This window comes from Apteryx rowi, unplaced genomic scaffold, assembly GCF_003343035.1.
Source record: "Apteryx rowi isolate R43461 unplaced genomic scaffold, aptRow1 scaffold_88, whole genome shotgun sequence".
NCBI classification, from domain to species: domain Eukaryota; kingdom Metazoa; phylum Chordata; class Aves; order Apterygiformes; family Apterygidae; genus Apteryx; species Apteryx rowi.
The window spans coordinates 2,430,980-2,444,962 of record NW_020451182.1 but is presented as its reverse complement, the minus strand read 5'-3'; the positions used below and the strand labels follow the sequence as shown (position 1 = coordinate 2,444,962).

The 13,983-nt window shown below is 39.7% G+C and overlaps 2 protein-coding genes across 7 annotated transcripts in view; both read left to right on the top strand.

Moving 5' to 3' along the window:
• The window catches only part of KIAA0391 (KIAA0391 ortholog), a 57,988-nt gene extending 50,667 nt beyond the window's left edge, over window positions 1-7,321 (top strand). For all 4 annotated transcript variants that reach the window (XM_026090864.1, XM_026090865.1, XM_026090862.1 and 1 more), the window contains 3 exons: window positions 2,967-3,115; window positions 4,617-4,812; window positions 6,916-7,321. In XM_026090864.1, the coding sequence (XP_025946649.1) occupies window positions 2,967-3,115; window positions 4,617-4,812; window positions 6,916-7,044 (474 nt within the window). In that variant the 3' untranslated portion in view covers window positions 7,045-7,321. The remainder of the gene's footprint in view (window positions 1-2,966; window positions 3,116-4,616; window positions 4,813-6,915) is intronic.
• Window positions 7,322-13,709: 6,388 nt separating this feature from the next.
• PSMA6 (proteasome subunit alpha 6) overlaps window positions 13,710-13,983 on the top strand; it is an 11,796-nt gene continuing 11,522 nt past the window's right edge. Inside the window, exon 1 of one of the 3 annotated variants that reach the window (XR_003257704.1) lies at window positions 13,710-13,948. Coding sequence is in view for 2 of the 3 variants with exons in the window: in XM_026090852.1 (XP_025946637.1) it covers window positions 13,873-13,948 (76 nt within the window). In the remaining variant the exon portion in view is untranslated. The remainder of the gene's footprint in view (window positions 13,949-13,983) is intronic. The other 2 variants (XM_026090852.1, XM_026090851.1) reach the window with 2 other exon arrangements.

Below are 13,983 nucleotides of genomic sequence, written 5' to 3'. Positions count from 1 at the left end.
CATAAGGGGTTGCTGAAGTTACTCATGATTGGTATTTCTTTGCTATTGACTTCTCTACATGAAAATGTATATGCAGGTAGTAGTTACATTCCCAACTTTTATTGCTTCAATGCAAGTTGTGGATGTTAGTGTTCTTATTTCAGCATAAGAGGAAATACAGTTTTAAATACCCTGGATTTACAGGCACAATTTAATCCATTGTAAACCAGATATAAATTGACGATATGTTAAAACCAGTACAAGTTGGCATGTAGTCCAAGGCAAGGAGCTTCTGTGTACAAATTTGCTCCTAGGTCAGGGCAGTTTAACTGAACAAAAGGTTAAGTTAGGTGTAGTTGAAATAAAATAGTTTTTATTTCAGAATCAGCACTCACAGAGAGACTTGAAATAAAACCATAAAAAAATAAGATTAACTCTGATTATTTTGGTGCCATGTTGTGACTAGGCCAAACCTAAATTTTGATGTTTTTAAAGCAAAAACAGACAGCAAGAAAAAAAAATCTCAACTGTGTTATAATCATAAAGAAGAAGAAAAGATTAATCTTGCTAATTTTACACTGCAAGTCATCTATGAACTAAGGTAGTTATATCAATCATAGACTCTCATAGCTATGTAATAAAATGAAAAAAAAATTTTGCTATATCAGATTACTGAGAAAATCTTTTTGTTTTCAGCCCGCTTTATGCTACCCAAAAGCAGACTTCATTTCCTGAAAGTCATTGTGCATAGTTAATTATAATTTGTGGGAATACATTAAATCCAGTTATTTCTGTTGAAACAGTATGGCTTTGAAAAGTTCTTTTTCTTTTTGTCAGTATGTGCTCTTGTGATTATACTGAAAGACTGCATATGTCTCTGCTTTAGTGGGAATTATGTGAATGGCAAAAAGTAGTTAAACTTCTGGCCTGGAAGTTGGTGTCTAAAAATTTAAGTTGCAGAATCACTGTTGTGGAGAAATCCTAATGTCCACCAGTGAAGCATCTGGCCCTGGATGTTGTAAACTCAACTTCTGGTAAGCCAAAGGAAATATTTTTCTGAAAGCTTTGTTTAAAAGCTTTGAAAGCTTTGTTTAAACAGTTTAATGAATCAGCTTAACAAACTTAATTCCCCCTTGGGATTTGCATCCAACCATTTGCAGGACTGGGCCAATGCATTAGACAACCTGAAAATAAAGTGACTATAAGCAAGTAAAATTGATGAGCCAATTTTTACTGCTCAGATGAGCCATTCAACAAAGAAACATCAATCCTGAAAAAATAAACTGAACTTCAATTTTTCAATTTTTAATAATCTCATAATTTAATAATCTAATACATAAATCTTTAATATAGACAAGAAGATATGTTATTATATAATACAGTTACTTTGAAAGCCATCCTTTAATATCAAAGTGGTGGCTTTTGTTTGTGCCTTTCAATTCTGTGTTCCAATAAAAGTTCTGAAATGTATCTCCAAAGACAGAACCCTCTCTGTTCCTCAGGATCCAGTTTCATGGGACACTTAATTTGATGCAACTGCAGGCTTTCTGCTGAAAGGGGCAGTCCCACTCCACCTGTCCTCACCACCTCTGGCCCTGTGTTCCCATCATCTGCTTTGAGTCAGGTCTATAAATATGTGGCTGCAAAATAACCCCTGCAAAAAAAAATATCTTTGGTTGGATCAATGAGCTCATGAGTAGTTGTAAAATTGTTAGATCTGATGCAACAGAAGTAGTGGGAGTGTGCAGCTTGAGACAGGAATGAGTGGGACCACCCTTTCCACTGCTGCTTGCAGGTAGGTCAAACTAAATGCATTGTAAAATTGTACCCCAGGAGTTACAAGGCAAATTCTTTCTAGCCCCTAAACCAAAGGAGCTTGCTGAAGATGATCACAGATAGGAGGGAAAGGAAGGGGAAGAACAAGGGAAAGAGAAAGGCAGTTCGATGTACAGCAGGGACAAGAGAAAACAGGAAAGAGAGAGGTAGCTAGAAAAGCAGGAATAGGGGTTGAAGAAAAATTGGGGGATTATATATTGACAAATGGTAGTAGCAAATGTAGGTAAGAATTAGGAAACATCTTTTTTGTGGAGGCTGAACATACAGTCCTCAGCCTTCATGCATGATGCTTCAGTCTCAAGAGCCGTGTCTTTTTCTGGGCAGAACTCAAATGCTATTGTTTTGTGACCACGCCATATTATAATCTGTACACTGGAAGTCAGCATCTTTGCCCTCCTTGAGCTCTGGCTGGGTGAGGTGGGGAGGGAAAACCACAGGCAGCCAGTCACGGCTCAAATGCCTGGCCTGAGAAGCACTTACTGCTGAACAGGCACAGCTCAGAGATGCTGCTGTAAAGTCCCTCTGAGGAGAAGCTGATGTAGCAGTGAATATGCCACCTCAGGATGTTGGTTCATAAGTGGGAGGCTAGTCTGGATGTGGCTTTCATAAACCCTTAATCCTGAGGTCACAGATTTCCTTTTCCACTAGGCTTGCTGCTTCCCCACAGGGCAGCCCAGCTCAAGTGTAGTTCTGCAATTCTGACCATAGGTGGGGCTGGAAAAGCAGAATGGTTTAGGGCTCTGTCCTCCTCGCTCCAATACCAACAGAGGCTTCACTGCTGAATCGTTTCCAGGGCTAGATACTACTTAAATCCAAAGAGATTCGGGTCCCTTAGCTGACTCTGATCTTCTGAGGTCTCCACAGAACTCTGAACAAATTCATTTGTGTCAATGATAAACTGCAAGAGTTGGGAAAGGTTTATAATAGCAGTGTATTTTCTTCGTGTTTGAGAGTTGCTTCCTTTAATGAGTTAATTTTTTTGTTACTAGAGGGTTTTATTAGTTATCTACATAATTTGTATTGAAGGAAAGTACTGTGGGAAATGAGGGTGTGCTAGAAGTTGCATTATTTGATACACAGATGAAAAAGTGTTTCCTGTCATTCTGTTTTCATAGCTAAGAAAATCTTTGGTTTTGCTTTGTTTTCTGCAGCTATTTCATGCTGTCAACTGCCTGGCAAAAGAGAATGTCCGGTTGCTTGTGCTGGGTCGCAAACACATGCTGATTAACTCTTCAAATTGGAAACAGGAGATTATGAAGGAGATACAGAATAAGGCAGACTTCTTCTTTGCTGAAAATATGTAAGTGGAAGAAAATGGCTAAACTTAATAGAGATCAACTCTTGAATTATGTGCATTTTAAATCAATATAAAGAGCCATAGGTTTTAGTATGGTTACTAGTGTCTCCGGGTCTGTGTGTATAAAAGAAAAGCGTATCCCTTGCTCTATTTGCTTCAGTAACCAATACAGATTAAATGTTGCAGTAAGACAGAATATCATCATTTAGAATCACATTGACATCTATATGGCTATTTATAACTTTTAGAACCATTGTCAAGACCACAGTGGCCTGAACTCACAGAATACCTGGTGGCAGCGGTAGACAGTAGTGGTCTGCTGTGTAGATCTGCATGGCAAGAGATAGGAAGTCCGTGCCTTGCCTGTATTGCTTGGTAGGAGAGGATTGCTGAGAATCCGGAACTCTCAGTTCCCTGTTGCACCTACAGCAGAATATTTCCGTGAGTGGGAATAGACCCTCTGCCTCTCTTTTCAGAAGCATGACCCTTTTGTTTTTGTCCAGTCAAGCTTGTCGCTGTCCTTAAGCTACCTACTTGTGTCTGCCTCCACCTCACTGCCTCTCTCCTTGCCCTACTTTCCTTATATAATGAGTCTCAGTCTTCTTCAGTTCCAGCTCCACCTATCTTCCATCCAGGTCAAGCCCTATTGGTCCTTCCCATCTCTGCCATTTCTCCTCTGATCTAGGTTCCCAGAACTTCTGACCAAGCTCCTTATCCCAATGGCCAGTCCAAGTCTCTTCTGTCTGGCTCCTTGTTTCAGCTCTATTCTCCTTCATCTTCCCTCTAGTTCTGGCTCTTGTCCTATTTGCTGTTGAATCATGTTGCTTCTTTTCCTACTGTCTGAGCACTGCCAAAGGGGACAGTGAAACCCCAAGATGGAGAGCCTCACTCAATTTCATGTCTTGTTGCTCACTCTTATGCTGATCTACAGCAATCAAAAAGTGGTGTTGAGCAAACTTGTGCTCAGCTCCTTCACCTATGAGGTAACTCATGCCTACTGCACATGGATTTTTGGAGATTTTCTCTAAAACTGTTTCAGTTTAATGACAGCTAATGTTGAATATATTTTGCAAATAATCACAGTGCCTTTTAGAAGAATATTTACTCACATGACAAAGACTCACAAATTTATGCTATTGCTATTTTGTTACCAGTTGTGATTATTGTTTGTATTCCAAAAAAGTTTTTGGGAGTGCCATTATCAATTTTAGGAATTCTGTTCCCCATAGCACTGAATTGTTAAGTTTTGTGGCAAAAGATTATATTATCAGTTTGTGATAAGAGAGAAGACTCTATGTAGCATGCAATTAATTTTTATTCCCCTCTCCAACTTTTGGTGCATTGTGATAAGGAGAAATTCTTTGTTTTACCAGCAAAACTGAGTAGCGGTGGGAATTTTGAGTGTTGCTGATGAATAAATCTCAGATCAGCACTTGATTCATTTCCTGCTACCAATTACTGCTGTGTGAATGATGTCTGTCTTTTCCATTTGTGTTTTATTAAGCTCCGAAGACGATGCCTTCCTGTTATACGCCACTCTTAGATCAGGCAAACATTGCAAGTTTGTTACTAGAGACTTCCTCCGGGATCACAAGGCTTGTCTTTCTGACAGTCTGACGCGTCATCTGTTTCGTAAGTGGCAGCGTGGACACCAAATAGTGTTTTCCCCTTCTGCAGAAGGAAAGCATATAAATTTTTTGGTAAGTTATCTGCAGCATTCAGAAAGAACACAGAACATATTCACTAAAGAATATGCACAATTTCAAACTCAGTAAGCAAAAAGATTCTTGTTGAGGTCTAAGAAGTGGTTTTGTACCAGTGTGCTCAAAACTCCCATTGTTACTGAAAATTCACTGTGTTCGCAAAGCATACCACAAACTGGAAAACTGACAAAAAGACAAGAAAGTGCTGCTTTAAATGTTTAAAATGTAGATAAATTTTTGTGTAAATGCAGATATATTTTTGTGTATACAAATCTTTCCAGTGCAGTAAAACATAAGTGCCAGTATTTCTGCATTTGTTTTAAACGTGGAAATATCTCATTCCCCTCTGTAGCACTATTATTAAATACCATATTTCAAATTGTGTAATAAAATTTCTTTCATCTTCATTTTAGAGAAGCAGTCAAATAAAAATGCAGGTATTTCAGTATTCACTGTAATATTTGTATAACATATTTTTAAGGTTTCGTGCAGTGAAGGAAAGCCCAGAATAGTCAGATCTGTAGTCAGCATTCAGCTGTAGAAATGGCTCCTTTCCAAGCATAAGACATCTTTTTTATCATAGTACTGTAATGTTTTGTCTAGAAGACATCAATCCCTGTGAGCCATAAGCAGTTCATTAACAAGACTGCAGCTGTTCTAAAATTTTTCTAGGGACTGTCAGATTCATCACATGATATTCCACATCATGCAGTTCTTTAATGTTTGGTCTGTCTCCATTTTTATCAATGATTTAAGACTGCTATGCATATGCAGATTCATTTTCTTTCTGCTCTGGTTAAAATTGTAAAATAATATTCATCACTGCGAACAGACTGTAAAGATCCAGGTTTATGACAGCCTTTCATCCAATATTGCTATATATGTGCTTCTTTATGAATCCAGATACTGGATATAGGGTTACTTGAGTTGCACAGCTTTAGCTACACCATTGTTTCTTTTGTTTTAGCAGGGCTAGTAATTTTCACATCTTAATTTCCATACAAATGATTTTGCATGTTGGGCTTTTTCAGTCATAGCTATCTTCTAGGCTATGCTAGGAGCTGTAGTGGGGAAGTATGCTTCCAGCACTATGCATGTGGAGTGGTAGTATGTTCTAAGAACTGTAATTGCAAACCAGTAATGTTTCTTTTGTATTTGTGTTATATATAACGGGGTAGTATACTGTTACATAATAGACTAGAAGAATGGCTTATTATATTTTTCTGACGGGACATGCTTGAAAGAGTTAGTGATAATTCCCTTTCTGGCATCAGCTTGAGCATAGGGCAAATCAATTCTGTAAAGAGGTACACTGGAAGAACAAACACACGATGTCATTAATGCAACCTATGATTTTAGTATAAACATACAAACTCCACATCCTGAGTTAATTCCCATATGATTTCATGTAACTGAATGGAAAAAAGTCAGTTGCTATTTCTGGAAATTGAATGTATTATGTTCAAATAATTATTATTTGGTGTAGATTGAAGGCAGAATTTTAACCATTTATAATGACTCCAAGACCACAAACTACTAAAATATATTTTCATTTTTCCTCCTGTCTTTGCTAAAATTTAGAAGTTGTTTGCTATTGGGAAATAAATGAGAATTTGGGGGATGAATGGATGCTATCATTTTTGATCTATATAAACCTTTTAAACACAGAGAAATGAAAAGCAATCTGTATAGAACAAAGGAAATGAGGAATATGGGTCATGGTGCAGTAGAAAGACAAAAGTAAATAAGAAGAACTGTGAAGTCAACAAAGAGAGCCCTACTGTAGTGCTTTTCAGTTCAGCAGCATATCAGTAGAAAGACACCATCAGGCATGCTGAATGTGTTTGGTATTTTATATGATATACACAGATGATATGAAATGTTCAGTGAAGGTCAAGAGTAAAAATTTGAAAAGTTACTGATAGGTACTCAGCATGCTTTTACTCCTTGTACTTGCTGTTTTGTAGAAGTTTGTTAATAACAACTGTGGAGATTTCTAAGGAAATGCTGGAAGTTATAAGTAGCTATACTATAACTGGTAGTTTAGTAATACATTGTGTAAAGTCTATAAAAATGATTTTCTCTGTCTTTATCCAACAGCCTGCTTTCAATTATGACTGTGTGGTACAGACTACAGGCAACACATGGCATATCCCCTATAAAGACACTTTTGAGGAAAGATATTCATATCAAGTACCAAGAAAATGGCTCTGCCTTCAACTGAAATAATGAAGAATGTACTTGTAAAAGCTGAAGCCTCATTTTTTTAATCACTATTGCTGACTATTAGACCTCAGCAGTACAATTATGGGATTAATGGGTGAGGCCTGTAGCTGACAAAATACTCAGTAGTTGCATTTTGTCAAAATCATTCCAGCAGTAAATCTGTTAACATCAATGGTAACATCCAGCAGGGATGAATTTGGTCCATTGTTTCCATCTTTACAGGCCATTTCTGTAGCCTCTCAATGTGATTTGAATTAAAATATATTTTTCCATCTTGGAATTTCAGGTTGTGTTTCTTTTTTGCTCAAGCTTTTCATCTACACTGAAAATCATAAACTCTGTACTTCAAATAAATTAGTCATGACTTGCAGAGTACTTGCAAAATTGGCATGCTGACCTTGCAACCATGTTGTGTGCTGTGTCCAATAAATGCAGCTTACTGGGCAAAGTGGTACTTACCATTCACCAAGCATAGTTCTAATACTTAATAATAACATGCATTGAGATTTTGTTCGGAAGAATAAGGAAACGATAAGAATAAGGAACCATGTGGCTCTTTCACAGTCTTAAATGTGCTGCTTCTGAGAGGATTTCATGCCTCTGGAATAGTTTGCTTATGTAAATATATGAATTTTCTAAACAAAAATTAATCACAGCTAGAAATTCATTACAGGCAATAACAGGGCAAAACTGAATTTTGTACAGGCATTTCTATAAAACCTATCCCAAATTATAAGCAAGAAAAAATAGTATATATTACAGAGTATTTATTACAGGAAAAGTGCTCTAAGTTATTATTTGTAAATGTCTTTATGGCAAACATGCATTTGTTTATTCTACATACCACTTTTATGCAAACCCCTCTTCCCAGAAAAACAGGTGGAAATGCCTTATAATCTTCTGCTGAAGGATCACCAGGTTGATGGTAAAGTGGAGGTAAAGGCAGGCTTCTCCCCTATTTAGGAAAACAGTTATTTCCAGTTGTTAAAATTGTTGTATTTAAAATAGCATTTAGAGGCATCAGTCAGAATCCATGGCCCCTCTGTGCTATCTTTAAATATACCCCATAGCCATATCGCCCTTGAAGAGCTTACGGTGATTTCTTATAATGCCTGAAAATGTAATGTGTATAATTTTTATTAGTTAGAAAATGTTTGTTTTTTCTTAAACAAACTTTCAAGTATGCTTTGGCCTTGGAGTCAATACCTTGATATGGTGTAAAGAGCAAGTACCTTTCTCCAAAAAAATACAGTTCAGTGTATTCTCTGTAATGTTTTTGTTACATTTGTCTTGCGCACTAAAAAGTCCTTGGTTTGAAACTGAGCTGAATCATATAGATCTCTTTGTATGTTATTTGCAGGCCCGAGCTCCGGGAGTGTTCCAGGACAACCTCCCTCAGGACTCGTAGAGTTCAGGCATGTTCCCTGCTATTTCTTTCATGTCAGAGATTCTTGTTCTACTCCTGACCCTTGTGGTATCAGTTTGTAAATGAGCAGGTGTGGTTTGCATGCAGGTGTGTCCTTCAGGTACTGTGCAGAACGTGCTGAGGAGCTGGATACCTCTTAAGGTAACCTAGAACCTTGGTTTTAAATTCATCGCGTTGTTGGTAGCATTCATCAGAGACCCCTTTTCTAACAGAGCATGCCAGCTCCTAGAGGTCATCAGCTTTCTAGAGTCCTCTGGGGAATGCAGAGAGATTGGGTCTTCTCTTGTTCCTCAAATGTATTTACTTCTACTTTGTCAGATGATTGTTTTGACACTTCTCTAAGTCAAAGAACTGCCACACCTCTTTGAAAATGCTAATATTGCTCTGTTAGAGTAAGTGTCCTCTGCTGTACAGGACTGCTTAGTTAGCAACCGTTGCTCTGCGTGGGGTTACCTATTTCACCCGCTCCCCAATGAGCTGCACAACAGAATAACCTGGTCTGAATCAGTGCTGCTGTGCTCTGAGCTGGATACTATCTCTGGTGCTAATGCAGTCCTACGGATAATCAATTCAGGGCTGTCAGCTAAGAGCAAACCCTGAAAAAGTTGTTTTGGCTTGGTCAAAATTGGCATTGTTGAACTGAGCTAGCACCATGGCACAAGCACCGCTGTGCGGGAGAGGGCCTGAAATGTCAGGCTGCAGGAGGTGGGCCCGTGCAGCTCTGCCTTTGATTAGCTCTGGCTGACCAGGAACTGCACTTTCAAATTATTCATTTCATAGTGAGGCATGGTCATCCATTGAAGTTTGTATTTTATCTCATCCTGGTCATTAACAGACCTACATGATAACCAACATCTAACTGGAATAAACACACACTATACTTTACAAGCTTTTGACTGAAACTAGATGTGTCCCTAATCAGTCATGGGTTTCCCCTCAAAAATGCTCTCTTAGAGATACTGTAACACCTTCTAAATAGTAACACTTCCTAAATACACATTCTTAGTGTGGATTATTAATATTGAATGCTAGTTTGTGTGCTTTTCTGTGAAGCCGTTAAGTGGGTACTCTTTCATTCCTTTTCGTTTGTACTTCAGGGGATGGAAAACTGTTGTTAATTACTGGCAGCATGAAGGGGAGGATTGAGTTATTGGCATTGTAATGTGTATCAGTGTAGGAGCAGATTGCATCATTTGACATCTTCTGAGAGCATTGCCTAAATAAGATTGACAGGTGTGGTATCCCTGTAGTTCTTCCCCCATGCAAATGAATACCCCTACGCAGGGAATTTATTCTGAAGGCCACGATGTGATTGCAGTCAGAGCGCTGTGCAGGTCATTTTGACTAGGGCCATGTTTGCCTCAGTGAACATGCCAACTATTTAAAACCAATCAACCAGAACAGTATACTTATGTAATTTAATATGTTGGGTATTGTGCATCAAAAGTCAAGTGAGGTTAGTAGTTATCACATGTGAATGAATTACTGTAAGATTTAATTGGGTTAGTCTGTGGTTTAGGTATTGCATGTGAAAGAAATTTGGAGAACTTAATAAAATTGTTGCAAACTTTTTTTTTTAAATTTTATTTACAATACAGGAATATTTGAAATAATGCAATAACACAGTACTAATGCCAACAAAAATTACAGCATTAAATTATCTTTTATCAGGTATTTTACCTATTAACAAGAAAGAAGGGAATCTGGGAATTTACAAGAGGAAGATATTCTAAGATTAGTGTCAGAGTGGTTATGATTTTATTTTCTTTCCTTGTATTTGTTGCTAATACACTTTACTGGAAGACTTGAAGCTCCTTATAAGGAATTAATGTCTTCCTCTCTATGTGGAACCAAAGATGAAAAGTTATCAGGCTAGACTTTTTCAACTGCATGCCACCTGTTCATATAGCTGTGCACACTCTCCAGAGGTTCAGTTCTGTCTGAAAATACATAATTATACCAGAATAATTATTTGCATTTTCTTTAAGATATTTGTGAAATAACATTGCTTTTGTGTGGCTGTTAATCTGGAGAGAGATTACTGAAACACAGAATTTAGAGATAGCAATGAATATGAGGATTTGTTTGTGAATATTTAAAAGGAAATCTAGGGGATTTCACTGACAATAAACCTGAGAGCCAAACCAAAACAATCTATCAACAAAACTACTGAACAAAAAAAAACCTTATAAGGTAATGAGGTGAGGCTTTGAAAATCTACTGCTTACTAGTACAGTGGTACAGTAAAAACCCAAGAATCTTTAATGGTGTTGATTAGATTGATAGGTCCACTTTGAATCCAGTGTTGATTAGATTGATGGGTTCCTTTTGAATGTCAGGCAAGTCCCCCAAATGTTTCACCAGTTAGTACCCCCATGGTCATTGGCAAGCATGCTGAATAAAGAGAACCGGAATCAGATGGGACTAACATGTAACTTAGCCTTTCACGTGTCATGGAGATGGAGTCACACAGGAAGGACAGACTTGAGGAAGACCAAACTGATTCAGCCTGTGCTATAGGTATTTTGTAAATAGTTTAATCTCCAAGATCCTGAATTTATTATTTATTATGTTAAAAAGATCTCAGAACAGCCTTTCTGTGTAATCCTGTAGCACAGATTCTAACTAATATGGTTGATAAGACTTGATGAATATTACATCAGCAATATTTATTGATTGCTTTTCTGAAACAAAACCATACTTTGGAAGTCGACTAAATTGCTACACAGATGGGGAAAACTGTTGAAGCTATATCCTGAAAGTAGTATGACTTCCGCTCTGAGTAACTTTTTAATCTAACCTTGGTCAGAGTCAAATATTGAATCTTCAATTCCAAACACTTAGAGTCATAAGACTTGTTACTTTTTGGCAAYTGGGCTGAATGTTAGATAATTCCTTCCATTTTTCCAATCTCCTTTTGCTCAACGGAAAAAAAATTCTGACATGAAACCCCAGTGTTATACTATGGAGTAGCTTCCATGTAAGGAAGGACTAGTAGGCTAGGAGTCCTCAGGCTGGAAAAAAAGATGACTAAGGGGAGATAAGATAGAGGACTTCACAGTCACAAGTGTTGTGGAAGGGGTGAATAGGGATTGATCATTCGCTGTCTCTTCCAGTACAAGAGGAGGCATTGAATGAAGCTGGCAGATGGAAAGTTCAGATAAAAGGTAAAGTTTCAGATGAAACCACAGATGTAGTTATGCTGAGCAACTCATTGCCACAGCATGTCATGGATGCAAGAAGTTCACATGAGTTCAAGGAGAGATCAGCAAGTTCATGAAAGAGAAATCCATCAAGGGTTATTAAATAACTAGGCACTATCTCTGCCTAGGGAAGTCACTTCAAACTGTTGGAGACAGCCAGTACAGGCATTCTTGAATATTTATGTTTTCTGTGATACAATGTTTGCATCACAGCTTCGAATATTTTATGTCTGCCTGCAGAGTGTTTCCCTTATTGACAAAATTTGTGTTGTGCAATACATAGTGAGACATTTTATGCTCCCATGGTACTAATAAGCAAGGAGAAGTACATTGAAAAATTCAGGAAAGCAGATTTTTAATGTATGAAATACATAATATGATCCAATATGCATCTGCAACCTGCTATTTCAACAGAGAATAAGTTCATTTAAAAAAAAAAAAAAAAAAAAGCCTCCCCACAAAGCAGGGGAAATCCAAGACGCTGAAAGGCAAAATGAGCATATATTCATGAGTTTAAATTTGGGGGATTTCCCTTTGTACTGGACACTGATAGAATGTCAGTCTTTTAAACATCACGTTATAATGCAGCTGTGGCAACAATCCATTAATAATATCTTTAAACATCTTCCTTTGAGGTTAATATATTTCTTTGCTTTAAAATTATACCCATTTAAGAGAACATGTGGAAATATTTAGAAAATTTGTGTTCTTTTTTGTTTTCTTGAATGTCTGTACAGCTCCTGCTGATACACTTTTCTCCAGTTTTCTGGTATTTTTGTGCATATTCTTTAAAACATGCCAAACTTGAACATGTTTGAACAGTTTTCCAGATATCAGAAAATATTAGAATAGGCTGATGGTTTGTGACGACACAACTTTTCTTTCTTATATTTCCAACCAGCACTAACACCACCACTGGCCTTCTCACTGAAGAGCAGGCCGGCTGCAGGCCGTGCAGAGTCCTAAAGAGTCTGAAGCTCTCTGAGACGAGATTTCTAGCAGAAAAAAAGTTGTGTACTAGCAAGCCCTGTATCACATCCTTATATTTATGGGAGGTTCACAAGAGATGGAGAATGAAGGTCAGTTCAAAACGTGCTACCTGCTGCCACAGGAGCAGCTCTCCCCTTGGGCATGGTGACATCCAACCTCACCAGACTTTATAATCCTTGGTAAACCATGAGTGTTGCTTCCCTCCTGAACAAAGCGCCAAGGGCACACACRCTAGCGCGAGCCCAGCAGCACAACACACCAGAGCAAGGCATGGAAGCCCCAGAAGGGGGTTTTGCTAGGTATCCCCCAAATGGCAGGTGGCTACGTGGCACTTTGTGCTGTGTGCAGAGTGCGGCGTGTAGGCCAGTCCGACAGCCCCGACGCCGCAGCTGACCTGGGTTTTTTTCACGAGCTGCGAGCATTTACTGCGTAACTGCGGCTCCCCTCTCCTTTTTGCAAGGGAGCTGAGGGACGCGGTTTCTGTGGCTCCAGCAGCCAAAAGCATTTGAGCCACCTGGTGCTGCCATGTGGGAACGCTCTGTAGGCAGCTCTTACAATAGGTGGACCAGAAGCTTTAATGACTGCTGGGATAAGTTTATCTATAATCSAGGTGAATTACTGTCCCTTTGTCTTTTAAGATCATGAAGTGCCATTTTATTCTCTTTTGGACTTCAATGTGTTGAAGCCCAGGGTGGAAAAGGGAGTGGTGTCCAAACGCTCCCTTCTGCTGTTTCTGTATGTGACAACAGTATTTCCCTTTAAGCCGCCTGCTCCCCCACCCAGAAAGGCTGTATCAGTACATTAAACCAGCACAGGGGTTGTTAGCGGCCTGGCAGCTGCTTCTCCCCTCGGCCGCCGCCGCCTCTCAGCCCGCGGGGCGGAAGGCGGGAACGTGGACGATCGCTGGCGCCTGCGCAGTAAGAGAGCGCAGACCGCGCCTCGCCGCGCTGGTGCGCATGCTCAGTGGGCCGCGCACTCGCCGGGGGCGGGGGGGTGCTGGGGGGGAAAGAAGAGGGCCCGGGGGCTTGGGCATGCGCAGTCGGGGTGCGCTGGCTACACCATCCCCGCCGCGGAGCATGACGATGCGCGAGCGGGGTGTTTGGGCGCCTGCGCGGAGCACGTAACCCGGAAGTGCTTTCCTGGGTCCCCGGTCTGCGGGTAGTGGTGGGGCACTGCACGCTGTGAGCCCCTCGGCCGCGCCCGCTCCCCGCCATGTCCCGAGGCTCCAGCGCCGGCTTCGACCGCCACATCACCATCTTCTCGCCCGAGGGCCGCCTCTACCAAGTCGGTGAGTGCCCGGCCCGGGGGCCGCCGCCGCCGAAC